Source organism: Lagopus muta, chromosome 19 (genome assembly GCF_023343835.1).
Source record: "Lagopus muta isolate bLagMut1 chromosome 19, bLagMut1 primary, whole genome shotgun sequence".
NCBI lineage: Eukaryota > Metazoa > Chordata > Aves > Galliformes > Phasianidae > Lagopus > Lagopus muta.
In genome coordinates this window covers 4,879,034-4,906,625 of record NC_064451.1, presented here as the reverse complement: position 1 = coordinate 4,906,625, position 27,592 = coordinate 4,879,034, and the positions used below count along the sequence as shown (strand labels likewise).

Genomic DNA, 27,592 nt, shown 5'->3' with positions numbered 1-27,592 from the left:
TAAGTGAGGTGAACCTCAGAGCCATTTCTCAGAATCCCAGTCAAAGCCAGCTAGCAGACCAACAAAGAACTGCTGTATTTGCTTCTGGCTCCTAAAAAGTACAGAACAAATACCACCACCAGAACCAGCTGACGGTCCAGAACTCACTCACTCCAATCAATGCTGCCAACCTCCTAAACGTCGTCTGCTGGGAACTGCTGGGTGGCTGAAGCTCTTCAGACCAGGTCCACTTGGAGAGGCTGAGCTATGACAAAGCTGGCAAACTGTGCGTTATGAGACACAGGTGTTATGCCTGTAAGCCCACCTGAATTAATTTTTTATGTGTCTTTGTGTATTAAACACACTGGGACAGGTAATTGCTCCCACTACGTATCCCAGGACAGTATCTGGTAACCAAGGCATGACATTTTCATCACATCTGCTAAGTTTAAAGTTGAATTTCATGACTGCACACAGACAGAACATGAGGTGAATACACTATTTTAATCCCATTTATATCCTTGGGGGATATGGGTGGGATTTGAACTGCATATAGTAGGCTTAGTGCTAGTCTGCGCGGGTGAACTTCATGCTCCAAGAGCAGTATCCACAAGCTCTCAGTGCACAGAAAGGTTGTACCACCTCTGATACCACGTTTCCAGTAAACACTTTCATCAAGAGACAGAAATGCATTCACTACCAGACTCTGCAGCTTATGATAACTGTACCTTGGCAGCCTCATTGCTGTGACTTAATAGCAAGACTGTCCGTGTTTGAAGTCAGTTAAAGGCTATAGATCAAGGCAGAGGAAGAAAGAAGTGTCATACCCAGAAGAGCTTTTCAAACAGATAAAAAAATAATTGTCTTTTTTTCTCTCCCTTTTTTTTTTTAAAAAAACAAATCTATTTTTCTGAGGAACTAAAGCAACCGAGGTTAGGTTCCTTGTTTATTAAATCTCCTGCTTCTGCTCTGTACGATGGGTCTGAAAAGGCAGATTAGCATAAGATTAGCAGAGAAGAAAGCCGTTGGGGCTCAGCAAGGCTCCAAGGCGAGCCATTTCACACTGACAAGAGCCAGCACCCCTTACTCCGTGTCCAATGGCAGCAGGGGCAGATTTTTTACCAATAAAGAAGTCCCACTGCTGTTTCTTTCACTGGATAATGCCATCTTGCTGCCCAGTCTGGCCGGGGTCAGCGGCCACCGAAGGACTGGGTGTATTGCTCTGCAAAAATCGACGGAAGTCCTTAATCATGGGGCGGAGGACCTGGATGAGGGCACTCAGTGCAGCCTGTGTTCCTTCCATGGCTTGAGCCTGGCGCTCCTGCGCACATGCCTGCACCTCCTGAGAGCGACGGATCATCTGAAGCAAGTCATTCTGCTGCTCCAGGTGCTGGGCGATCTCCTTCACGTGCAAGTTGGTCACTCGCTGCTCCTGCAGGAGCTTCGCTGAGTTCAGAGCAATGCGGCTTTTCAGCTCCTGGGGTTTTGCAGATACTTCGTGTTGATGTGCCATCATCTCCAAGGGTGCTTCGGCAGTAACGGTGGCGGGGGCTTCTGTTGTGCAGTACTCCACGACCCCATCCTCCAGACTGTGGTAAGTTGTCTCTGCAGGAACTGAGAACAAAGGACAGAAAAGGGGTAAGGAGTAGCTGCAACACTGGTTGTTTTTATCTACAGGACTATTCAAGGAATGTAACAGGAATACTGCCTGTTCTGTGAGATAACATACAATAAACAGTGAATGCACAAAATAAGTTACTCCACCCTCATCCAAGTTTCCTTCTCGGATGTACAGAGCAAGGTCCAAAGGAGCAGGGTGCGCCATATCTGTCTAGACAAAATCTCTTTCCAACCTCTAGTTTAGAGCACCACTAACCAACTGACACAAGGGCAAAGAGAAGGCCTTGAATGGCACTTATCAACAGGATGGCCCATTTGGAGCAGATAAGGAAATCAGCTCTGGAGATATTCCTCCCTTTTACTTTAGTTCCCCAGAGAAAGGGACCAAAGGCTCCTTGCTTTCCTTGTTTTAAGGCTGACCCCAGCTGTCAAAGCTGACTTTCACACACATCTCCTAGATGCTCCCCTACAGCACAAATGTGTTTTCACGACAGAAGGGCGCTTTGTTTTGACAGGAGCTCCCTGCAGAGGGATCACAGGAGGATGCCAGGCCTCCCACTGGGCCATCAATCCAGAACAGAGCATCTTCACTGGGCGCAGCACTCACTCTGGGTCAGCGTGACGGTGGTGGTGGAGGCAGTGATGGGGATCTCGGTCCCATCGGCCGCCCCGCAGTCCCCGCTGGGCAAGCTGATGATGGTGGCCTCTCCCAGCAGGTTGCAGATGCGCTGTTGCATGGGGGTGAGGATGACGGGAGCAGCCGTGGCACCGCTTGGGTCCTCGCCCTCCGTCCCGGCACCGCCACCGTTCTGGCTCTCGCTCCCCCCTTCCATGGCAGCTCGCACTTGGGCCACTTTGCGCCGCACCTCGGTCTTGAGGTCGGACCATTTCTTCTTCACTTCGGGCAGCTCACGGTGGCAGGTGGCGACGGCGTTGACGCGCCGCAGGATGTCGTGCCAGGCGGCGGCCTTGGCGGCCAGCGGTACGCCCGCGTTGAAGTGGTTGATGAGGAGGTGCTTGCCGCGCTCCAGCTCCTCCACGATGATCTCCACCTCCCGCTCCGAGAAGTTCATCTTCCGCTTCTTGGCCGGGGGAGCCGGGGGCGACGCCATGGCCCTGAGAGGAAGCGGGGGAGGTGGTACTCAAAGGGCTCCTGAGGGCCCGGGGGGCCCCGCTGCCGCCCCTCGGCCCTGCCCGGACTCCCGCGGGGCCCCCCGGGCCCGCTCGCCCCGGGCCGGGGAGGAGCGGGGGGGGCCCGAGGCCCCTCGGGGCCCGGAGGTGTCGCTCCCTCCCCGCTCCCCCCCTTGGCACCGCCAACGGTACGCAAATTGCGTACCGCAGCCACCCAGCAAGCCCCGCTCAACGGCCTCCACCCTGCGACACTGGCGTAATGGCTTCCAGAATCAGCCCCCTTTCCTTCCTCGTCTGATTGGGCCGCCCGCCTGCCTGTCAGGTGAAAGACTGGCCCTCCGCGGGGAGGACTGCGCTGTCATTGGCCAGTCGCGCTGTCCATCGCGAGGGACTACAGCCGGCCCCGCCTCACCGCTTGCCTCGGGCCACTGGGCCTGCGTGAGTCCGGCGAGAGGCTGGGCCCGCCCATTTCCCTGCTTTAATTTCATTGGGTACTTTTCCCGTCCGTCAACGCAGAACTCGCCCTCCTCTGGAAGCTACTGGATGCATGCCACGTCCATCAAGATCCAAATGAGGCCCTGGCTCCCAATCTGATTGGAGCGGTTGTGCCTTTACCCTCGGTTACGCCTCAACGTTTAGCCAATGGCGTCCTGCCCTAGGATCTTGTACCGCCTTTTTCCGGCCGCGGCGGCGCTGCGTTCCGATTGGTGGAGGGGAAGGCGTCTGTATGACGTCACCCGCCCACTCGCCGGGTGCGCGTGGAGGCCGGGCTGTGGGCGGCGGCGCGTTGGCCGGCGGGGGCCGCTCCCATTGGTCGGCGGGGGGCGTCACGTGGCGGCGGCGCCGTGTGGCGCGAAGGCGGAAGCGGTCCGCGTCGGTTCCTCGCGGCGCCGGTGGCGGAAGCGTCGCCATTTGCCGGCGGCGGGCCTGAGGAGCGGGCAGCCGGTGGGATCATGCCGGGGGCGCGGCGCTCGTTGGCTTCCCCGGTGGTGAGCGGCGTGCTGTGCCCCTGCGGCTCTCCGCGGGCCGCCGCCACGCCCGGTCCTGGCGCCGAAGGGAGCGGCGGCGGGTCCTGCGGAAGAGCGATGTGCGAGGCTTCCGAGCAGGATCGGCGGCTCCGCGCCCTGTTCCAGAAGTTGGACGTGAACCGCGACGGCGCTCTCTGCATCCACGACCTGGCCGTGGGGCTGGGCCGCCTCGGGCTGCACCGCACCGAGCTGGACCTGCTGGTGAGCGGCGGCGCCGGGGCTGAAGCGGCGGGGGGGTAATGCTGCTCCCGGGCCTCGGCCGGCCGGGGCTTGCGACGGCGTTCTGCCTCACCTGGGGAGGGCCGAGAGCGTTGGTGCCGTGCGGCGCTGTGCGTATTGGGCTCCGAGCTTCGGGGTTCGGCACGAGCAGCGTGGGTCGGCGCCGCGCCTGCCCTCGTGTGCAGCTCGTTGCTGCGCGGTGCCTCGGGCGCAGGGCCGGACGAAAGCCGAGCGCTGTCGGTACGCGTGGCTGCGGCCGGGGTTTGGCAGTGCACAGCACATCCTTCCTGCAGGAGGGCGGAGGGCACTGCTGAGTCCCTGAGAGCTGACCCAAGTGACAGCTGTCACTGCTCCCAGAACCGGGACAGCGTACCTCCTTTCAGCCCCTCTGTATGCATCCACCCATCCTGAAGTCGCCGCTGCCTTTCCAACTTTGGCTCTCCGAAGCCTTGTTTTCTAATAGTGCTTCTTGGTTGGCATCTTCCTCCGGAACACTTTGGCAGCATGAGCATCGTGTGAGTGATTTAGTTGTGCTGCTTCTAAAAATAACATCAGTGCCATGGTGATTTTCTACAGTGTGCGCTTTGGTAACAGGACCTGACTGTGCCCCATCAATCACCTCTGCGTGCCCGTGAGATGCTGACTTGCTGCCACCCATGGGTGCCTGATCCCTTAGTTCTGGCAGCAGGCTCTCACTTGCTAGAACATCCTGTGCTGATGCCCACCCATCTCACTTGGCATTCCCTCTTCTTTCTGAGCCTGTTATCCAATACAGTCTGAAGTTTTCCAGGCTGGGAGGATGCTCTGCGAAACAAAATGCTTTCTTGCTTTCCAGCAAAGCTGCTCTGCTTGCTGTGCTGCAGGAGCAGCAGAGAAGAAGCGTTCTGCAGGGTCTGGAGCTGCTCTGTGCAGGGGAAGCACTGTGGATGGCAGTGCTGCTTCTGTGAGCCCTCAGCCATCGGGATTGTTCCTCAGCCCTTTGCTTCCTCTGCTCACTGTTCAGCTGTGCAGGAAGCAGCTGGTTGGATAAAGAGAGCTGATGGGGCACTGCTGGTATTGCAGGGTTCCCTTCAGCAATGTGACAATTAGCATTTGTTAAGAACGAGGATGCAGAGTTCAGAACTCCAGTTTGATTCCTGAGAGCGGCCCTTGGAGAGCTGGCTGGAAAACCTCTGCCTTGTGTCATCTTTTAGGGAAGACTGAATAAACTTCCTGTTTCCCAGAGAGTTCTATTAATAAAAGCATTCTTTTTTCCTTCTCTGTCCTTAGCCAATAATGATGCTCAGCAATGTGAAGTCACACTCAAGAAAAGTGTTTAAGGATTAGGGTGAAAACGCAGTGTTTGAAGGCCAAGTTAAGCATAAATCACATGGGTTGTGAGTAGTAAATGACTGTGGCTCAGGTACCTTGTATCTTTCTGTGTCACAGTGCAGTGTGCTGGATGTGGGTGCAACCCTCCTGCCTTGTAATGCCATGTTGTCCACAAGCTTTACTGATCTCTTGGTGTCAGTTGGCCAGAAGTTCTTGCAGCAACAGTGATTGTTTTGGGCTGCAGCTTGAAGGGAAAATGAGCAATGTTTTGGCTCCTCCAGAACCTCGGAGTTCTTACTGAGATAAAGCCCTCTGCAGCACTCAGAACATCCCTGCCTCCCCAGGGGCGGCCTTCAGCATGGCCAGAGCAGGCAGCCACACATCCCTGCCTTTTGAGGTGGAATTTGCTGATGTCATCAGCGAGGTTTTTTCTTTAAATTCCTGCTGTTATCTTGAAGCTGTTTTACAAATACAGGATGCCAGGGCAGTGAGCCTTCCAGAGCACCGCTTGTTTGAGCTGGTTGCACAGAGCAATTCGCATACCTCACTTTGCTTGAGCAGTAAAGTGATAACCATGTGAACAACATTTTACAGGCTTCCTTGTCCTACTGCATAAAGGGACGTTCTGCTGCTCAATTACATCTGCCTCTGGAGCAGTTGAGCTCATTTTACTACTTCCTAAGTTCTCCTGAAGATATCTGTGTAGATTTATGGAACTGAAGTATGTGTTTAATGGAAATAAGGGTCGTTGAACCGGAACTGTTCTCTACTTTTTATCTGGAGATATATATGTGATGTAGCTGAAGGCTGTGTAGTCAAAGTATTTCTGCATGTGCTCATGTGATTGTTTTCCTGCTGACCCTGACCTGGAATGCTGTCTGGAGCTTCCCTGCTGCTGTGGGCTGGGCAGCTCTGCCCTGGTGCAACTCATCCCTGCTGCATAGAGACAACAGAGTACAGCCCCTTCACAGAGCTGAGCCCCTTCTGGGGGACTCTGAGTTAAGAAACAGAGCAAACATAACCCTTGTTTCTTTGCGGCTGTAATGGTCTGTGTGCCTTTGCTGTAACTGGGCTCTCCTCCTTGGCCTCGAGATGCTGTTGTCTCTTGGAGCCATGCAGATGGCTGCCCCTTGCTGCCTGGGTGTCAGCTCCTCCATCTCACTGCTGAAATCTTCACGTTGGCTTTCATCACAATGTTCTTTGCTTATTATCTCCTCTGCAATCTCAAAGCTCTGTCCACTCAAGTTCTGCTTTCACCTGTACTGAAGGACCATAACTGTGCTGCTGCAAAGCTTGCTTGGCCCTGGGCTCCTCTGAGCAGCTTTATTTTTTGGGATAACCCTTGGGCTGTTCCAGCTGCTGGGGAGCACCGTGCCCTCCTGGTCCCTGCTCAGTTAGCTCTGTTGCAAGTGATTCTGTGACAGAAGTACTCTTCAAGATTGTAATTGATATGATAGAAAGATTCAATCTTATTTCTTCACTTGATTTTTAGTTTAGACTCTTTATTTCTGTAACTGTTTTACTCTCTGATCTTTTGACTGCTCTTTACAGTGCATAACATGCCATAACTCTGAGCAACTGTACGGGACTGAGAGGGCCATTCCTGTGCAGTGCTTTCACCTCATTCCTACTGTCAGTCATCTGGAAATAGGTGACCTGAGTTCTTAGTGAGTCACAACACCCTGCTTGTGATTAAAAGTGAGCAAAACTCTGTTCTGTAATCTAGACCAAACTATCTCTCTGAAGCCATACACATTTAAACAAGACACAAACCATAAAGATGTGCTGAACCCTGTTGGGGCAGTTGGAGGCTTGTAGCCAGGCCCTTGTAATTAATTGTTAAGGGTTGAGCAATATGAGGTCATAATCAAACAAATGGAGCAGTGTTACACTCTGAAATTCCAGCTGATCGCCTTCCTGCTGCTGAAAGCATTTGCCAACAGCTCCCCAACCACCCACCTTTTACTGGCTGATCCTGGAGGACTGAGTTGGATGTCCTGAGCAGTCTGCAGGCGATTGCAGCTAGCGTTATAACACGTTAAATAACTTCAGATGTCTGTGGGTAACGTCCTTTTGGAACAGGGAGCAAGGAAGATGACGTTCGTTCGCTGCTCCGCAGGGAGCTGGGACCTGTTGCTCCTTGCAAGTTATGAAATGTGTGGTTTGAGAGCCTTGTTTCCACGTGTTTGGGAAATGTGCTGCAAGAGCAAAACCGTGGGTCAACGATTTCACTGTAGATAAACCCTTCGAATCTGTGGCAGGCACAGGAGTTGGTGTGCATTCAATGGCTTAGATGCACTGAAGGCACGGATGCATGCTTTGTAATCCAGCAAATGAGTTCCTGGCAGGTGCTGCAGGGCCTTAGGAGTGGTGTAGGACAGGCTGGTGCCTGTGTGACTGGTGTCTGCTCACCAGGCATCGCAGTGCAGTCCACTGAGAAAGGCTGGAAGCGAGCTTGGGGTGTAGATGCATGCAAGGGGAACTCGCTCTTGCTGTGCCACTGCTCATTTCTGTGCATGTAAACCTCAGCTGTTGCTCTCTGGTTGTGTACCTGCAGGACAGACGTGCAGCCCCTGAGAGGTGTGACCCAGCAGTGTCCTTCCAGCATGGTGCTTTGCCTACCTGGCAGCTCGTGGGTTTCTTTAGCTGGGACCTTTAGCCCCGTTATGGCCGATAAGGGCTGCAGGATTGCAGCCGGGCTGCTGAGATGCAGACACAGCTTGGGTTTGAGCACACTGATGGTCAGCACTGGTGTGATGAGACACAGCCTTGCAGAAGCACAGGGCTGCGTTCTGCTGAATTCCTTGGGAAGTATAATGTGAAATGTCTCCTCTGGATCCGGGCATTGACTGTGGGTCAGCTCAGGGAGGGGGAAGAAAATGGAGTAGTTACTGAGAGATAAGAGCAGGTGGAAAAACCCTGAGCTGCAGAGTGGTTGGTGGGAGTTGGCTGGTGAAGAAACAAAGGCCAGTGACAGTTCTGGCCGAATGTGAGCCGAATACTCGAGTGGTTGACACGTGTTAATGAAATAGCACCAGAACTGCTGTGAGGACTTGGTGTCCTGCTCACAAGCCCTGCAACGTGGGGAGCGCTGCAGTTCTGTGCCCATAGTGTGGTGTGGTGCTGGCAGGGGGGGTGGGGGAGGGAGTGTTGCCACAAGTAGGTCTGAAAGAAAAATGGTAAATGAGTCTTTGTTCTTGTTCATGTCCTATGGCTATATTTGTCCCTCTGAATGTGGGACATGAGCACGCTTTAATGACGCCCCAGACTTTGTCTCGAGTGAAGAAAGCAGATGCATCATTGCTGTGGGACGGCAGTGGAGGTGCCTTCGTTTTCCTGCATTCCATGTGGTGAGCTGAGGCTCCAGGCAGGAGAACTCTGCTTTAAGAGAAATTGCTGAAATTGTTGGATCGTGAGGTGCTGGAAAGGCGAAGCTGTTTGGTATGCGAGGCCACATTGTGCACAGAGCCCAGGCTGGGGGGATCATTTCCCAACAGCCACTTTCCTGTCACTTTGGTACGTGGCATTCTTGTCCCTTTCTGATTTCGGGGTGTTACAGATGCCCTTTCTCTTGGTCAGTGCTCAGCCTCCATGTGATGGAACCCAGTGGTTGGTGTCTGCTTGGCACTGGCCCCATTGCCCAGTCCATGGGCTGGGGCAGCTGGTGGCTGTGCTGGGCTTCCTGCAGAGAGGTGGCCAGATTTTGTTGCAGCGCTCTGTTGTGTCACCTCAATAAATTAACGTGGCTGAATGTCACCAGACAGCTTAATTATTTAAGCAGCAGCAGCCAAGATGTTTGGCAGCGCGCTGTAAAAACCCTGCGCAGCGTTTCTGGATTTTATTTCAGCTCTCTTAGAAAAAGTAGAATATCCTTACGTGAAGTCTTGTCTTTCAGGAGTGACGTTTGGAAAGATGAGAACTGGGTGTATGAGGCCAACCTCGGGTGCCACACGCGCCGCAGCCCCTGCTCGGGTGTCCTGGCAGCTCCTCCTGCCTGAGTCACTGCTGGGGTCACACCAGGATCCCAGGAGGCGACCGCTGTAGCAGCTCTCCTGCACCGGGGGATGGGGATTGCTGCTCCCATCCCTCTGCCCCTTCCTCTTCACCCTCCCTCCTGCATTTTTTATGTGTGAGCTAGTTGTCTGCTCGGATTCTTGCTGGAAAACGCTGTGTTTTTGCTCAGGATTCTTCCAAGGGCCATCTGAAAGCAAGTATCCTGAGGCTGGGTTCTGCCTGGTGCCACCAGCACGAGGGGCACGGTGCCTGCCCCAGAGCTGAGCTGCGTCTGCAGGATGGGGTCAAGGAGCTCACAAAATACCTTGGTTTTGCTACTCAAAGAGACTTCCCTTTGCCAGCTTGCAGTACAAGGAAAATACTGCTTCAGCTAAGCACACATCATTCTTTTTGCTCTTTCCTTTCTCCTTTGTCTCCATCTGGATGGATTGCATGGCTTCATTGCCCTCTTCTCTGGTTACCCAAGGACAGCCCACCTCGGTGATGCTGGGCACAGGGCTCTGCTGTGGGCACCTGCTGCCTGCAGGTCACTCCTGCAGCTTCCCCCTCTTAAAGATCTCTTTGGTTCATGGAAACAGCTGAAGAACCGAGGGGGTTGGGTTGGGCAGTGTGTTTTGGTGTGACCTGGGCTCGTGATTTCTAGATCAAATGAGTGTCTGTTCCTCATCTGTTCCCCTGCTCTGGTTCAGGCTGGACCCGACCTGCTGAGTCTGTTGCACCTTTGATGTGTGAGTGGCTGGCTGCCTGGTGCTGTCAGTGGGACAACACTTGCGTCCCAGCTCCCTGCAGGGAGCAGCTGCTTTGCCTCCGGCTATCATCATCTCTCCATTAGTCGCTTTATTGTTCTGACCTAATAAAATTCCTCACTTGGTAAAATAAATGCTTTTTTTTTTCCTTCCCCTTTCTAAATATGATTAGAAAAGGCTGTGCTCTCCAGGAGCCGTGTGGATTAGCGCGGTGGAAGAATTCCTCTGAGGTTTCCTTCAGCAAGGACAAAGGCTGAAGAAGTGTTGCTGTGTTTCTGCTGTAATTGCACCCTGGGCGTGTATTTTCTTGCACAAATTACTATTTTACCGTGCAAATTCTGCATGAGCAAAGGAAGATGGGGTCTGTGCCACGTGTACACCCCAAACATAAGCACACACATCACGGAGAAACTCAGTGGTTGTATCCCACAGTGTTAGCTGCTCTCACAGGTCTCTGTGTAGCAGCTCAGCACTGTGATCCTGAGTCCCACTCATCTGCTTTGCCCTCATGTCTTCACATCTGTACTTGCTGTGGGTCTATGGGCTGAGCTCGTGGAGCATCAGTGTCAGAACAGCTCGCAGCTTCTTGGCAGTCTGTAGCCTTAGGCTACTGAAGGCTGATTTTGATGAGCTGTACCAGTGCAGGACATCTGCTTTGTTCCTCCTTGTGGTTCAGTGAGAAACTTTAAAACATCACCTTAAAGGATCAGGATGGCAGTGTGGGGGATGGCACAGTCCAGAGCGGGGCTGTAGACTTTTATATTTAAACTGCATTTTTTTCCCATTAAGTAACGCTGAAGCGTATTTGCAGAAGAATTCTTTCTTTTATGTGAAGTCTTCTGTGTGCTTGTCTCTTTTTCCATTACTCAGGTTGGTGAAAGGAATTCGGCACTCACAAGTTCCTGTAAGTGTGACGCCGAGTGTTGTCCTAAAAAACGGGCTGCCCGCAGCTTGGAGTTCTTCCAGTTTGGGCACGTACTTCCATATCTAATAGCTGTAAGACACAGGTTCTCTGTGGGCTGCTGCTGTCAAAGGTTAAGAAGTGGAAGCGGTGGTCTGGCAGAGGCCCTGGAGCTCACTGTGGGCAGGGGCCTCAGCATGGAGCTTTGCTCTGTGCTGCTGGGACCCAGCAGGAGAGCAGCAGTGCTGTGCAAGCAGGCTGTGTAATGCCTCCTCCTGCAGGTGTGGGGATGGGTAAAGCCCTCGGCCGCAGAGGAAACTTGAATCACAGAATGGCTTGGGTCGGAAGGGACCTTGAAGATGATTCAGTTCTGACCCCCTGCAGCATGGAAGGGCTGCCAACCTCTGAATCAGGGACCAACTCAGGTTGCACAGGGTTCCATCCAGCCTGGCCTGGGCACCTGCAGGGATGGGGCACCCACAGCTCTGGGCAACAGTGCCGTGACCTCCCTGCCCTCTGGGTGAACAATTTCCTTGTAATATCTGAATTTCCACTCTTTCAGTTTAAAACCATCCCCCCTTGTCCCATTACTGCCTGCCCATGTAAGAAGTCGATTTCTCTCCTCTTTATCCGCTCCATCCAAGCATTGGAAGGCTGCAGTGAGGTCTCCCAAGAGCTTTCTCTTCTCCAGGCCGAACACCCCCGTTCTGCTAGGAGAGAGCTGCACGGCGCTGTGTACTGATGGATGTGAGCATCGTTGGGCCGATCGGCGATAGTGAACCACAGCCTATCGGCCCTTGCGCACATGAATGGCCGTAAACGCTTTGCAAGCTCGTCGCTCTGAAAGCCAAATGGCAGAAGCATAATGCAACACCAAAGAGCTATTGTAGTGGAGGATGAGACTATAATAGAGCGGAGAGAGAGGGTGCAGCTCGAGGTTAATTCAGCCGCGGCCAGGAAAAGCGCTCATCCCCGCAGAGAACCATCTGCTGCCCGAACAAAGCCCCACCGCGGAGCCCTGGGATCGGAGCGGCGATGTGAGCGATCGGAGCGGCCCCGAGCCACCCCGGGCCGCAGCCCTCCACCCTCCGGCGCGCTCCCCGCGGTGCCGGCGCGCTCCCGGCTGCGCGCTGCTCGCCCCGGAGCCCCGCGGCGCTGGGAGCGGCGATTGGCTGCGCGCTGCTGCAGTGGGGCACAGCCCGGCGCTCGGCCCCGTGTGCTGTCGGGACCCGCCGGCTCTCTGGCAGCGCCCGGTTTGAGCTTTCCTCTTTTTCTATCTTAGCGTCCTCCAAAGCTTTGCTCCTTGCAGTACGGGAGAGCTGGCGCTTTGTCTCGTTGCCGTCGGAATTGTGAGGCTCTTGTGCGATGAGCTGCTTGTCAGGCCGGGCACGACTGCAGTAGCAACAATTTCAAAAGGCAGGAAGCGTCTGCGGGAGCGGGGCTGCACACGATCCCAGCCCGTGGAGTCGCCGGGTTGGAGCTCCCGCCGCCTGCCGTGCCGTTCCCATCCCGGTAGCGCAGCCCGGGCGGCTCCCGGCACGCCGGCTTTGCTCGCCGGAGCAGCGATGCTGCAGAGCCTTTGGCGTTTTCTATCTAGCTTCCTTCCCGGGGCCACATGCCAAGGTCCTGCTGATGGAAAAGACGATGAGGCCAGAAACGCCACCCCGCTGCCAGGCCCCGGGGAGAAAGGGCCAAAGGTGCTGGGGAAGCCACAGGACAGAGGGACTGACCCCACTGAGAGGAGACCAACTATCCTCCTGGTGGTTGGACCCGCAGAGCATTTTCCAAAGGTAATGGGACATCCTGAGGCCGGAGCGCATGGTGTGCGGGAGCACGGGTGTGCAGGGAAGTGTAGCTGCTGTGTGTGTGTTTTGGGAGGGGGTCAGCGATAGTGAGTGGGGTCTGATGTGTTTGCATGCTGGAAGCAGAGGGACCGAGGTAATGACTGCAAAGAGGTGATGTGACCTTGCAGACGTGGTGTTCTATGGGGAAAAAACGGGGAGTCTATGGGTCTAGAAGGTGACTTGCAAGCAGTGTAACTCAGAGGGCTGGCAGTGATAGTGAAGGTTGGTGGGGAGTCCTTGAGCTACACCAGAGACTAGTAGAGAGTCCAACAGATCCTAAAATCTCCTGGTCAATCCCTGGTCACTCCTCATGGCTCCATAAGGAACTAGTGTTATTAGGAGCAAACCAGTACTTGGTGTATGGCTGGAATGGCACAGCCTGCAGATGGCAATGGCTGTCCCACGGGAGTGAGTGGCATAAGGAAGAGACCTCAATCTGTGTGAGGATGGGAACTTCCCGGGGTGGGGAGGTGGTGGGTGCGTGCAGTTGGCAGAGGATAACCAGTAAGGCTTTGTCTGGGGGGAGGTGAACAAAAGCAGCTCAGTTCTCTGCTGGCCGCGTAGCACGGTGCTGGCTGACGGCAGCTCCAGGTTATCCTCGAGGAGGAGGGAATGCTGTCTGTGTCTCCTGAGGATGATGCAGTCAGCTCTGACTTCATGCGGGTTGTGACCAAGGGTGTGAGCTGAGATTATTGGGGAGGGGCTGAGTGATGTCCCCTGTGCAGCTAGGAGGGCTGCAGCACACAGTGGGTGACTGCAGGATGCGTCTGCTCGGGCAGGGAATCGGTGCTGCTGCTGTGGGATTGCTCTCTGAAATAGGGAATGGACGCGGTCAGGTTGCAGGAGGGCTTAATGCCCTTTGCTGATGCTTCAGAGGGAAGCAGCAGGGTGGCATCTCTGTTCCTGCAGAGCAGAAGCCACTCCCTGCCTCAATCGGGCTGAAACATCTGCAGGGACTTCTGCCTTCAGCCCTACTGATAGCAGCTGGCACCGCGCATCTCCTCCAGAACCTGGAATGTGCACTTAGAGAAGGAGAGGACTTTTGTGTGCAGAGGTTGAAGAAGGACAGAGGCTCAGGACTGAAGGAGGCTGTGATGGAGGAGCAGGGCTGCAGATCTCTGTTCCCTTCTGAGGGAACAGTGCTCCTTCAGTCCGGGAGAGCCCATCTGTTCACACCTGCAAATGGAGCTCTCTGACACGGGGAGGGAGTTGATACTGATCTCTTGCCTGTATGACCCTGAGAAGCTTTGTTGCATAGGAACCCTAAAATTGGCTAATGCAGAAATAGCTGAGGGATAAGGATGTGATAAAATGGAGTTATTGCAGCTTAGGAAGTAACTGCCCATCTGCTGGGAGGTTGTGGCTGTGTAATTTTAGCCTGCCCTGATTGTGAAGTGAAACACTGAGTAAAGCTCTTCTGCTGAGGATTATGGAGATCTGGTTTACCTTGCACTGCAGAGCAGCTAATGCTGCATCCTGTCGCCGTGGCTCAGCTGACAGCCAGTAACTTGTGAGCTTGATGATATATCTGTGCTCTGATTGCCCATCAAGGAGAAGCACTGCAAAAAGCCCAGAACAGCATAAGGGATAGATGATAACTCACTGTGCGAGCAACCTAATGCTACATGATGTGTAAAGAAATTGGGGACTCGTGGTTTCTGTTCTGCCATGGAACGCCGTGACCTTGGGATAAGTTAGCTGGGTGCCACGTTGTGCTGTCTGAGCTGCTGTAGGTGTCTGCTGAATCATCCCGAGCACTGCCTGACACTGCAAGCAACGTATGTGTGATCGACCTGGCTGGGGAGGCTTCATCCCAGCCCTTCTGCTGGGGTGACTCAGCTGTGCTCCCCCTGCAGGTAACGGTTCCGATGAATAGAGAAGAAAATGCTGATTGAAAATGTCCCGTGTTGGCTCGGGATGTGTGTGCACAGGACAGGGACGGCCTGCCCCTGATGTCACCAGGTGGACTTGTAACTTTGGATCTGTGTGTTGTCACTGCACAGCTCACCCCTCCTGCTCACCTTTACAGCACGTTCTGACGTTGTGGGTCAGCCCTTCCTGGCCGTTCCCTTCCCCTCGCACGGGCTTGGCTGACCGCCGCTCTCTGCTCTGCTGGGGTCTCTTCAATGATTAACTCCCCTCCTTCCTACACAAAGGGTGTCTTTGTGATTTGTGAGAACCTTCTGTCCTGGACAATTAATTATAAGCTAGCCTCCAGAAATGACAAACACCAAGTCAGCAGGGCCAGCAGAAACTTCCAGCATAGGTGCACCTACCCAGCAGGCTGCTCTGTCTCCAGAGGAGGATGTGAGCTATGTGACTGTGACGCGTGCTGGCACTTGGTATTTTTAGAGTCCTTTTTTTTTTTAGCAGAGTAAATTCAAAATTAAACAGCATCCTTGTATGGCTGCGTCCTCCCATCTTCGGGAGGTACCTTCTGGAGCCGATGTAGTTCAGCAGTGATGAAGCAGATGCCTAAAAGAGTAGAAATGACTAGGAATGTCAGCGTTGGAACAGCGGGGTGTCATAACTCATGCAACACTTAAACGAGAGCCAAATCCTATGAATAAAATGGACAATGAGTTTGCAGGGTCCTTGACAGCAAGAAGAGTGAACATCCCATAGAAGGTGTGCATTTGGCTCTCCTGCAGCTGGAGGCATTGGTGAGGCTGTGTCCCATCCACGGCTGCCCGCAGGTCCTGGGCCTGAGGCTCCATGGCTGTGCACGTGCTGGGCCCTGGGCCTGCCTGGCTTTGAGCACTTCCAGGTTTACCAGGATTATTACGATTATTATTTTTGACGAAACCTAAAAACCTGCAAATGCTTTTTAAAATTCCCTTCATCATTATAACCTGAATTGCTGGTATAAACTTCACTCGTAATCCATCTCTCCTTCTTAGCTCCCTCTCCTGTAATTAATACCCTGTGTAAATCAGCTTTCTTAACATCATTACCTCTCTCCTTTCCTGTGACGTAGGCAGTAGGCTTTCTTCCCTAAAATGTGCAGATTCTACCTTTTGTTCTCGCTGCCAACTGGAGATGGAGTTTATTAGGAAAATCTGCATCATGTTGGCATAGCAACCGAGCTGCCAGCAGCTCAAATAGTGATGCTTGGCAACTCGTGGGTAGGAGCACGGAGGATCTCGAGGCTCGGTGGGCAAATCTCAGTTATATTTGTTCCTTTGGCACCCGCACGTGGGGTGGGGGGCTGCTCTGGGTGCTGAAAGCATTGATTTTGTCCATTCCCATCCGTAGCATTGCAGTCATGGGTGGACGCTGTGGGTTGGCGTGCAGTGAGCTGTTGCAGCTGATCCCTAAGAGGATCTGAAGCCTGAGAAGATCCCGTTGCCGTGCGGGGACGTCAGCAGGAGCAGGTTAAGCCTGGTTAGGTAACGCGGTGGCAGGTGAGGTGCCAGAAGGGCATGGGAAGCCTTCACGGTCACGGCTCCCAACGGCACCCTGCTGCTGGCACCCCGTTTTAGTAAGCCTTAAAATAACCCCTCTGCTTGAACATTCCCACTTCGAGTCACTGCTGTACGGCTCCACGAGCAGCTTGTTACAGACCTCAGCTTTCTTTACTCCTAAAGGACAAAATACCCTGCATGGACACCCCAACCCCAATGCACCGAGGTCCGAGAAGGAGCGCCTGCTGGACTTTGTGCTGGTCGGCACTGTTTGAGCAGAGCAAACACGGGATAATGTTGCAGTGGCCGGGAAAGCAGTTAGCAGGGCTGGCTGGAACCAGTTTGACAGACATGCTGGGTTACCTGGAGTGCAGATGGCATTGTGGTGTTTGGAAGATGGCTAATGGCTGTGTGCTCTTGGGGCTTCCCTGCGCGACAGCTCCTCTGGCAAATATCAAAGCTCGAGCTTTGTTGTATGGTTTATGTTGGCAGTTGCAGCTCTGCATCCTTTGGTACTTTCGCCCCAGAGCTGGGTGCTATCCCGTACATTGAGTTCCACTATGTGCTCCAAAGCCTGTAATTACACAAAGTGATGCGTGTGCCACGCTCCCTCCTTTGCTGGACTTGTTATCCGTGAAGCCCAGACAGCTGCTTGCAGGGTGGTTACATCCACAGGGGCAGGAACTGGAAAAGGTGGTTCTGCCCGGGCCTCTGTTCTCTGTTAGGCCATAACCAACCACAGTGCTTAATTGTCATTGGGAGAGGAGGGAGGACAGGTGGGGGCTGCAGCTGCTGCGGAGGCTGGGCTGGGAGCAGCTGGGCTGTGCTGGAGCTTTGGGCACGGCCTGGTTGATGGCAATCCTCTCAGCAACACCACTGAGTTCTGGAACGGCTCAGTGACCTCTATAAATGTGGGATTCCAGAGCTTTTCCTTAAGCCGGACATTCCTGGGAATTCAGGAAGAGGAAGGTGGTGAAGCCTCTCGTGTCTCACGGAGGCAGAGGCAGTGCCCAAGGCCCTGCAGAGCAGCAGGCAGACCTGGGGTGAGATGGGCAGAGGGCAGGGCCAGCTCCAGGGGCACCGGGACTGTACTGGGAGCCCAGTGCCAGTGCTGGAGGCCTCGTGAGAGGCTGTTGGCAGCCGTCTCCATTGGGGAGGGCCGTGGCTGCTACCGCTTGCCTTTTAAGTAGAAGGGCAGGGCTTGAGCAGCCAATCCCACTGGAGCCGGGGAGCTCATAGGCATGTGTCATGAGACACGCCGGCATTTCCTTCCCACCACGCACTGAAATTAACGCCGGGAGTCTGTCGGCGCTGCGTCCTTCCTGGCCTGTCCGAGCAGCGCAGCCGAGCGTGGGCCACAGGAAGATGCTCTGCCTCTGTCTCTATGTGCCAGTGCTGGGGCAGTCGCAGGCAGAGTTTGAGTACTTCGAGTCGAAGGGGCTGCCGGCCGAGCTCAAGTCTATCTTCCGCCTCAGCCTCTTCATCCCCTCCCAGGAGTTCTCCACATACCGCCAGTGGAAGCAGGTATGGCTGTAGGGGGAGCGGGGCTGAGCCCCTGGGCTGTTTGGGGTGCCGTGAGCTCCTTGGGGCTGCGTTGGATTTGGGGCTGCGTGCCGCTTGGTGGGGGGCTGTTGTGAAAGCACACCTCATTTTGGTTCTTTTGATTCCAATCTGAGAGGAGCCCACCGCTTAAACCGATTGACCTGTTTAAATAGGGAAAAAGGGGTTTTCCAAACCCTCTGCTCATGCTGAAGGCTTCATATCCTCTTCCTTTTCCTCCCCCGCACGCCCTGTGACGAGATGAGTGGTTTCTGCAGCAGCCACGTGTTGCTGGCGCGGGCTGTGCAGGGTGTGCTGCTGGGAGCTTGTGCAAGAGCCTCTCCATTCTCTCTTACAGCAGCTGAGTGGGCCTGCTCTGCCCTGCGCTCTGCCCTGCGCTCTGCCCTGTCCCTGCACACCGTTTCCCAGGAGCACAGGAGCTGAGGCTGAGTTGCTGAGCTGGCTGGCCTTCTTATGCCTTTGTGCAGGTGCACAAATGGAGATGGCTTTTAGATGTGGGGGGTCCCATGTGTGCTGAGGGCATGCATAGTGCAGGCGCATAGAAACACTTGCAGTGAGCACCACTGCCAGCCAGCAGATCGCTATGCTGAGTGTCATCCTTGCTGTCAAATCCAGGAGCTGTGGGCTGAGGTCTGTTCGCCTCTCTTTGCATTCTTGTCCTTTACACATGTACAAGAACCCTTGCGGGTCGCTGCTCTACAGGGGCAGTGTATTTCCTGCCCAGGGCAGCAGTGGCAGCGTGCAGCCTCTGATGGCTCATTGCACATTGCTGCTGCTAGGGAAGCAGAGAGGTAGAGCACAGTTGCACAGTCGCATCTCTCCTGCAGCAAACGCCTCTGAATTATTTGTGACTGTCAGCTGCTGGGGTTTGCCAGCGAGAGGGAAGCCCTGATTCAGCTGTCGGATGCCAACCCGCTGACATGTGAGAGGTGCTGCTCTATCTTTAGCCCACAAGGTAGATGCGGGGCCCTGTCTGAACTTTACAACAGTCATATGATAAATTGCAGATTAAGAATACTGGGCACACCTCAAAGGTCAGCGCAGCTGGGACGGCGCTTTCTTATTTAAGGCTGATAAGATGGTTGGAACTAATCCTCATAGCATTAGGGCTGAAAGGACAGGACGTGATGGGGTGAGAGGAAGACAGATTTTGAATGGCGAAGCATGTAGTCTTGAAACCATTGAAAACAGCATTGAAATACAAGCTTAAGGCTAATGAAGGAAACCAGTGTCCTTGGGCTGGGGGGATGCCACCATAGGCTTCAGAGGTAATAGATAAACCTGAGCAACCTTGAACAAAATACTGTGATTAGAGGGTTGGCCTTGGTTTGAAACCTCTGTGACAGCCCAACTGCTGCACACCTAAATGTTACAGGAATTACAGCCAAAACATAGGTGATGAAGTGCTCTGAGTCACACCTCTTGTAGTGTCACTCCCTGACCCGTGTTGAAAAAGACTTCTAGGCTGTCAAGGGCAAGTGACCAAGCAAGAAGGGAAATGGGAACTCCCTGAGCTGCATTCTTGCAGCCTGGAGATCACCTCTGCTGTCAACAAGTAGCCACGTGCCCTGAGATAGCTCAGTTCATCTGCCGTTGCCCCATGCTGCAGTGAGTTAATTTGTCATTACCTCGTCACAAGCTAATCTGGATGTTGGCTGTGTCCTACTGAGAACCTTCTCTTGTTCTATATGCATCTCGTGGAAACCTGTATAATTAAAGCACGTAGCTCCAGGGTGCCTAAACCAGTTCATAGGGGTTTTTATCTTTGCTGTGCCCACTGGGGCTGGACAGGCTTTTTCTGGTTGGAGTTGGTTCTTGCCAGGGGTAGCATACTTCTTTAGGGATCGTATTAGGCATGGCATTCTTCTCCTGTTCAGGCTTATTTTTTATTGCATCAACTTTGGCAGTTAATTTTCTATGCAAATGTTGTTGCCTCACGCTTAGACCCTAAGGAGGCTCTCAAATTATGTTGTGTAAGGTGTTGATCAAATAGAGGACTGTGATTCGATAATCGATAGTTGCAGAGTACCCCCAATAACAACGTGAGGCATTGCATTTGGCTGACTTTGGAAGGCAGTTGCCTGGAATCAGGTGACCTTTCTACTCTCCTGCTTTCCTCAAATTTCCTGGGGGAAATTTCATAATTGTCTGTTGCTTTGTGAGGGGAGGAAAGCCAAAGCAATTTAGGAAATGATATTTAATTACGGTGGAGGAAGGGGCAGATCGTCAGAATGAACAAAGGAACTGATGTTTTTTGATTGTCTCCTCAACAGAAAATTGTGAAGGCTGGAGACAAGGACCTGGATGGCCAGCTGGACTTTGAGGAGTTCGTTCACTATCTCCAGGATCATGAAAAGAAGCTGAGGCTGGTCTTCAAGAGCTTGGATAAGAAGAATGATGGTAAGCACCTTTCTCTTGCTCGCAGGCAGACAATTGCTCGCTTCAACTTGTCACACAAGTACTTGAGCTCAGTGCCTTCTGTCTGCAGGCCGTATCGATGCCCAGGAGATCGTACAGTCTCTTCGGGACCTGGGAGTCAAGATTTCTGAACAGCAGGCTGAAAAAATCCTGAAGAGGTGAGGCTTCAGCTGGTTGTTGTGTCTTTCTGAGAAGATCTTCGAGTTGAGAGAAGGAAGCGTGCGGACAGGGAACGTTTCTCCTCTTTTCTGCCCTGTATCCACTTCCTGGAGACTTCAGCTGCTTCCTTTTGCCTGTTACTCTTCGTTTTGATTTTTTTCCAATTAAATAACACTTTTAATGCTGTAATTTATTGTGGAGAGTTGCTGTAAGAATGTCTTGCTTTGTTGGTCTTTTGTGGGGAAGGGCTTGCACCTGAGCTGATGGCGTTTGCTCCTGTCTGACTGTCCTGCTGCCCTGAGCTTGCTGCTTTGAAGAGGGAATGTGCAGTTGCCCTTTGGAAATGCTGAGTGCGTTTTGCATGTGGCACTAACATGTTAACAACCACTTATTTGTGCTGTTTTTTTCCTCTTTCTTTCCTCTGCAACCCTCCCTCTGTCTGTTTGCCTGTGTGTCAGAATAAGGACGGGACACTTCTGGGGTCCTGTCACCTAGTAAGTATTTTTTTCCCTTCAGTTGGGAAATTAGTTGGCCTGACTTTGATAGGAGGGGGCACAGCAACTCCTGTGGTGCAGTGAAAGGGGAAATAAGGGAGAAAAAGAGGGAGACCATGTCTATCTCTCTGCAGTTTTCGGTGTGGAGAAGATTTCTTGGCTTTGTCTTGTGTCTCTTTGGAAGTCTTTCAGTAGTTGCTTTGCAAAGCTTTTATTTTTTTTTTGGTGTAGGTCTGAATAATCAAAGGGAAGGGGAGGAGAGATTTGTCAGCCAGTGGGAGTCTGTACTGACTAATGATAATTTTTTTAGCATGGACAAGAATGGGACGATGACAATTGACTGGAACGAGTGGCGAGATTATCACCTGCTGCACCCCGTGGAGAACATCCCTGAGATCATCCTGTACTGGAAGCACTCCACGGTAGGTTTCTCCACAGCAGCTCGTGGTCTTTTCCCCGGGTTCTCAGTGAAAGCCATAACCCCAGGGAGCTGCTATCAGCAGTCTCTATCGTTTTCTTCATGGTTCGATTGCTGCTTTGTAGCCCTTGAAGCCCAATTGCTTCCTGTCCTGTCCCTTTATCATGCCACCCATCACTGGCATTGCTTCTGAAGCCTCTGGCACAGGTGATAACAACTGTACATTCTGCAAGGAGATGTATGTTCACTTGGCTTGTGCATCTGAGAGCTTGTACCAGCGGCCAGATCCTGCCAGCTTAGAACCTGTTAAGACTGGAAATGGACTTGACAGGCAGCCGTCCTTCCTGGTGATATTTCAGTGTGTGCAAATAGCATGTAATGAGGTTCCAACGAGGCCCAGCTGTGTCCCTGTACAGCTGCCTACAGATGATCTTTTTTAAACTTCATATATACAGTTGATCATTCTGTTCATTACTGTGATCCACAGTGTTTTAATGTTTAGCAGTTCCCAGCTTCCAAACAAATCTGCTAAACCTTGGTGAGGTGGTGTAGCACAGGCAGTCCCAGGAGCCAGACACAGCTGTCGGTGGTTTCAGATAAGCTGCTGTCATGAAGTACTGGAGATGGTTATTCCAATACTTAGTGCTGATAAAGAGAGGTAAAACTGTACCAGTTTTGCTAGCTGGTGAAACAAATCCTCAACATCATCTGTTCTTTTGCAGATCTTTGATGTGGGAGAGAATTTGACTGTCCCTGATGAGTTCACAGTGGAAGAGAGGCAGACAGGGATGTGGTGGAGACATCTGGTTGCAGGTGGGGGTGCAGGTGCCGTGTCCAGAACCTGTACAGCTCCCCTGGATCGCTTGAAGGTGCTCATGCAGGTAGGATGGAACAGTTCCAGTTTGTTTGAATAGCCTGAAGACTGATCCCCATAATGTTCTTGCCAGAGTGGGATGGAGGAGGTGATCACGTTCATTAACTTGATATAGCACTTTGGCTAGGGTCAGTCATGTGGCTCCTATGTTGGTATTTTGGGAGTCTTTTTGGGTGATTGGAGTGGTCAAATTCATGTCAACAAATTATCCTTCATCGACTAGAAAAGATAGAGAGACATTTTTGGGAGGTAGGCATGTGAAAACTGTCAATAGTTGGAGAGTTTCGTGGTTCAGAGCACTGGATGAGTTGGATTTTTGTGAAACAGGTTCAAGTTGTGGGTGTTAAGTGGTTGTGGTGGTGAGCTGACAGAGCTGATGTTCCATGCAAGTATTGTGTGTTACAAAGGAGTTACAAAAACCCAGTTTCAGTTTGCCTCCACACTGTACCTGCTCTCAAGTCATCTGGGAAGTCTGCTCTGTGCAGCTGGCCCTGTGCTAGGTATTGGAGATGGCTGCTTAACCTTTCCCCCCATTTCAGAGGGGTGTATTGATTAGATCCGTTAGTTAACATTGGACTTCACAAAGAGGAAGAGAAGCTTGCTTTTCTATTGTAGAAGTTATTGAGAGGGGATTAAAGCCTTGGCAAATCTCTGGGTAAATAAAAAAAGTGCCCTTTTGTCCCTGGATTACAGAAGAACGTAACGCTGTCGTAATCAGGACTGGAACTAATCCAGGTTCACTCTCTCTCTCTCTCTCCCAGGTCCATGCCTCCCGCAGTAACAACATGTGCATCATTGGTGGCTTTACTCAAATGATCCGAGAGGGTGGCACCAGGTCACTGTGGCGAGGGAACGGCATCAACGTGCTGAAGATTGCACCGGAATCTGCCATCAAGTTCATGGCTTATGAGCAGGTAAGTGAAAGAGCTTGGGAGGAATCTGACCATAGCGGAAGGACGAGCTGAAAAGCGTGGCTGAGGGAAAGGCAGTGAAGCTCAATGTCTGTCTGCCTTGGCTTCCACAGATCAAGAGGTTCATTGGTACTGACCAGGAGATGCTGAGGATTCACGAGCGGCTGTTAGCTGGCTCTCTGGCTGGGGCCATCGCACAGAGCAGCATCTATCCGATGGAGGTGAGAGCACTGGCAGTGCAGCCCCTGCAGGGTCATGGGAGGGTGCCAGGAGGGGAGCTGATGTCCTGCCCGTAGTTCTGAGAACTCGTTAAGCAAGCTGATACCCAGTCATGCTGCTCACATGACACCCCTGCAGTCCTGACCGTCCTGGCTCTCAAGAGTTGCATCTTTTCTCCTGTTGATTCTCCTTAGATCTTAATGGCGTTCATTCTTGTCTTGTAGGTTCTGAAAACACGGATGGCTTTGAGGAAGACAGGACAGTATTCAGGCATGTTGGATTGTGCCAAAAACATCCTTTCCAAGGAAGGAATGGCTGCCTTCTACAAAGGCTACATTCCCAACATGCTAGGAATCATTCCATATGCTGGTATTGACCTGGCAGTGTATGAGGTATGGAGCTGTTAATGCTTCTGTGGGGCTGTGCTGCTTGTGTAGCTTTATCAGTCAGACCAGGCTGTTACTACAGGAGTTTAAATAACTTATCAAAGCTTTTCTGATCAGCCTTAAGGGGCACAGATGAAGCGTTTTAGTCAAAATGGCCTAAAAGATAATCCAGTAAGATGGTTTTCCTTTCATACTTGGCACCATGCTTGATGCCATGTTTCTTTTTTGAGAGAATTGCAGCAGCAGATTAAAGGTTTTCATTCTCCCAGGCCCCTGAAGGGGCAGTAACTTCAAAAGATCTGAGAAGCCTGGCTGATATTGCACGTACCTCCCTGGGCCTTTGTACTAGATCTTTTATGTAACTTGTTGTTCTTCTGATTGCATCTTCACTGCTAACATCCAGCTTGTTCCCTCCAGACACTGAAAAATGCCTGGTTGCAACGCTATGCCGTCAACAGCGCTGACCCCGGAGTCTTTGTCCTCTTGGCTTGTGGCACCATATCCAGTACCTGCGGGCAGCTTGCCAGTTACCCCCTGGCTCTTGTGAGGACACGCATGCAGGCCCAAGGTGAGAACCTGGGGGAACTGTGTGTGTTGTGTGAGCTCCTGCCACGGTCTCTGAGCAGGGTAAAGGTCCTCCGGTGCAAACATTGCGACAGCAGCCGTGCTGCTGAGCAGAGGGCTGCGTGCCACGCTGGACGGCGGACTTTGTGCTGTCCTCTGCACTCAGATGCTTCTGGGACAGAGCAGTCCTGCTTTCCTCAGCCGAGAGGTTTGGGCTGGTGGCATCTGCAGAGCAGTTTGGGAAGAGGGCTGTGATGTGCAGCGCAGCCGTGGCTCGCTGACGAGTTAGCTGTTCTCCTCAGAGCACCTTTGGTCTGTGAGCATCCGTGGGAGGCGCGTGATGCAGAGCTGCCCCGTGAGACAGGCGTTGGCCTCGTGTTTGTGTGCACAGGTCGCCTTACTGATGGAGGCTCTTTGCTTTGCAGCTTCTGTGGAGGGCGCTCCCGAGGTGACCATGAGGGGACTGTTCAGACACATTCTGAAGACCGAGGGAGCGTTTGGCCTTTACCGTGGGCTGGCCCCTAACTTCATGAAGGTGATCCCAGCCGTCAGCATCAGCTACGTGGTTTATGAGAACTTGAAGATGACGCTGGGCGTGCAGTCACGGTGACCAGGAGATGCCCAGGACTTGGAACTCTGAAATCTTGGGGCTCGATCCCAAGACGTGCAGTCATCTCTCATTCTGTGAATGTGTCGACACTAAGCTGACTAAGCAAAGCTGTGAAATCTCTGATAGTTTGTGAGTCGGGAAGGGGAGGGGAGGATCTGGTGTCCTTTGCCATCGTGCTGCTCGGAGCTCTGCAGAAAGCATCACGTGGTCCTTTCTGTTGGGCCTCTGGGGAGGCTGGGAGCTGAGCTCCTGTCCCAGTCTTAAGGCATTTGTTTGAGGTCAGTTCCCAGCAGTATGGCAAAGCAGCAAAGATTTGGGGAACAGTCTGCTTTCAGCGTATTCGTGTACAGAGCTGTTTGCCTGCAGATGAGCACCTTCTGACTTGCTGGAAGAGCTTCTTTTTCCATTCAGTTGTTAACTTCCTACCTGTCGTTCAGATTTGTACAAACCTTGTGGAGGAGCTGCTGCCACACCAGGCTTGTCATTATGTTTACATATATTCCTTTGGGTAGGAGATATTCATGTTCTGCTTCCAAGACTTGACATGAAAAGTGATTTTTTTGAACTGTTCTGATTTTGAGGGCTGGTGGGCAGTGGTTTATCCAGTCAGGCTGAATGTTACTTAGGCCAGCCTGATGAAGGATTAGGATTATTTATTTTTTATAGATTTAAGTGTGTCTCATAAATCCACTAACAAGATGCACTTACTAACAGAAGCAGCAGCCTAGAGCCTGCATGCCTGTATCCTCTGCATGCCAGACTGGCTTGTCTTATACTCAGCAGGAGCTTGGAAAGGGGAAGGCTGGAGAGCCCTGGGTGGACTGGCACCTCGATGCATGGCTTCAATGAGTAAACAACTATTCCACAGCTCCTGTGCAGCTGTGCTCCCAGCACGGCACGAGAGCCCCTGTGCAGCGTTGCACGGACCTCTGAATTCCATTCTGCCCGCTGCCCAGGGTGCCTGATGGACCTTTCCAAGCCCCGTGCCCGTGCTGCTATCAATCTCTTTAGACCTCTTTGTAGTTTGCTGTTCAGGTTTGCATTAGCAGGATGGAGTCCCCAGGCCAGGAATCTGTCTGCCACGGGGGGGGCTGTGAGGGAAGGGCTGGTTGTCACTGGGAGATGTCAGTTCAGTCCTGAAAACACACTTGCTTTCCTTTCAAAGGGTGCTTTTCGCAGGGCTAAGGGAAAGAGACGGCTTTAAAATTTCTCTGTGTTATGGGCTACTTTAGTGGATAGGATCTGGCTGCTGAGGCCTGGGAGATCCTCATCCAACTCTTCGTTTTGGGCGAGATGGACCACCGTTGCATTCCACTGTTTTACTGCTTAAAGCATATTTATTTTGTATTTATTTGAACAGATTTATGCCAGACTATTTTTATAGACTTGTTTAAATATTGTTACTGTGCTTGTATTAAAAAGTTCTCTGTCTGTTTTCATACATCACACAGCTGAGTGGCGGGGGAGGCACTGAAGTCGGTGGCGTCCCTTATCTGGGGCACTCAGCTGCCTTTCCCCAGCGTGGGGTTGTTGCTGGAGGACCTCAGCCCAGAGAAATGCTGTAGCAGGAAGCCATGGGAGAGAAGGGAGCTGGTGAGGAAGCAGGGATGAGGGCAGAGGGCGCCGCGGCGGTCGCCTTGCTTGGCATCGCCTCCACGCGTGGCTGAGAGGGTTTGGGGGCAAGTTGGGAAAGTAGGTGTGTGCATGTTGGGTGTCACAGGGGCTGAAGGAGAGCGATCCTGGGAATCTGTGAAGGGGGAGGAGGGAGAAAACTCGGCAACTGAAGAAAACTTTCCATTGAGGTGGGAGGGAATTTGCCCTCGGAGCCGAGGTGCTGCAGTTGTGTTTCGGGTCAGCAGATCCTGCTGCTGAGTTTGGTTCGTGGGGAGTCTTCCAGATGAGGCTCTGCCCTGACAGTGCTGTCAGCATCAGCTGTGTGGGAATCCCACCAACACACATCAGGGGTTAAGAGTTTTTTCACACCTCCCTCTTTCTTTCTTTCTTTCCTTTTTTGTTCTAAGATCTATGGTAAATTTTTGCAGTGGCTTCTTCCTACCAGTGTGGCCTAATGAGACAATGAATATCAGAATGCAAAAATCAATGCAAAATGACAACTGTCTTTGTAGCTGTAACCACAAATTGTTATAATGCAAATCTAACTCAGATTCTTCATGTAGGGAACAGTCTGCTAATAAAGGTCTGTCAAAGAGACCCCTCGTGTCCACGTCTCTCTATGAAGGGTTGGTGCTGCCTGGGATCAGATTTTTCCTCCTTAGGATGGTTGTCACCACGGATGCTGATGGTGGGAGCAGTTTCCCCTACAAGGACCTGGGAGAGCAGAACTCTTCCTGACGGAAAGAAGAGTGGAAATGAGATTTAAACAAAACCAGTTAATGGTGGTGAAGGGTCAGATGTGGGTGCTGTCAACTTAGCTGTGCGCTGCTGGGTTTTGCTCATCTGTTCAGTGTGTGCACTCAGAGGGAGATGTGGGAACTGTGCAGTGCGCCTGTGCCCATGGAGGAACCAGGCTTTAGAGACTGTCAGAAGAGGTTTTGTTCCATTTCTGTCTTAAACAGTAACCACCTGTGAGCTGAAAGTGCCAGGAGCCCACGGCTGGCAGCGCGAGTGGCCTCTGTGCCCAGCAGTGTGCAGCTGGGCTGGGTTGCTTCCTGCGTCTCCAATTGCAATTCAAGGCTCTCACTCACCCATAAATCTACTTACCAAGTGCTGCTCTTTGCAATCTGAGGACTGCACTCCGTGATGTCGCTCAGGGTGTCCTCAG

General features: G+C 52.5%; 2 protein-coding genes across 5 annotated transcripts; one reads left to right on the top strand and one right to left on the bottom strand.

The window, feature by feature from the left end:
• Positions 1-873: 873 nt before the first annotated feature.
• Positions 874-3,029, bottom strand: NAIF1 (nuclear apoptosis inducing factor 1). The gene is made up of 3 exons (XM_048966337.1): positions 2,936-3,029; positions 2,207-2,715; positions 874-1,593 (listed from the first exon to the last, which is right to left on the bottom strand). Exons 2-3 carry the CDS (start codon positions 2,709-2,711, stop codon positions 1,130-1,132), a joined length of 969 nt encoding a protein of 322 aa, XP_048822294.1. The 5' UTR covers positions 2,712-2,715; positions 2,936-3,029; the 3' UTR covers positions 874-1,129.
• A 534-nt stretch (positions 3,030-3,563) lies between these two features.
• On the top strand, positions 3,564-27,021 carry SLC25A25 (solute carrier family 25 member 25). Of its 4 annotated transcripts, XM_048966163.1 has the most exons (11): positions 12,123-12,739; positions 20,031-20,157; positions 20,246-20,333; positions 20,793-20,828; positions 21,139-21,250; positions 21,969-22,127; positions 22,882-23,034; positions 23,145-23,252; positions 23,475-23,642; positions 24,054-24,204; positions 24,626-27,021. In XM_048966163.1, the coding sequence occupies exons 1-11, from the start codon at positions 12,515-12,517 to the stop codon at positions 24,808-24,810; spliced, it is 1,512 nt and encodes a 503-aa protein (XP_048822120.1). In that variant the 5' UTR covers positions 12,123-12,514; the 3' UTR covers positions 24,811-27,021. The 4 variants fall into 4 exon arrangements, with proteins under 4 accessions (XP_048822119.1, XP_048822120.1, XP_048822118.1 ...); XM_048966162.1 differs by lacking the exons at positions 12,123-12,739; positions 20,793-20,828 and adding an exon at positions 3,564-3,959; XM_048966161.1 differs by lacking the exon at positions 20,793-20,828 and having other exon boundaries at positions 12,128-12,739.
• Positions 27,022-27,592: the final 571 nt, after the last annotated feature.

Coding starts and splice junctions, on each gene's coding strand:
- NAIF1 (XM_048966337.1), bottom strand. CDS start 2,711: ATGGCGTCGCCCCCGGCTCCCCCGGCCAAGAAGCGGAAGATGAACTTC. Junction 1,594..2,206: donor CACCGTCACGCTGACCCAGA/GTGAGTGCTGCG, acceptor CTTTGTTCTCAG/TTCCTGCAGAGACAACTTAC.
- SLC25A25 (XM_048966162.1), top strand. CDS start 3,684: ATGCCGGGGGCGCGGCGCTCGTTGGCTTCCCCGGTGGTGAGCGGCGTG. Junction 20,334..21,138: donor GCTGAAAAAATCCTGAAGAG/GTGAGGCTTCAG, acceptor TAATTTTTTTAG/CATGGACAAGAATGGGACGA. Junction 23,643..24,053: donor TTGACCTGGCAGTGTATGAG/GTATGGAGCTGT, acceptor TGTTCCCTCCAG/ACACTGAAAAATGCCTGGTT.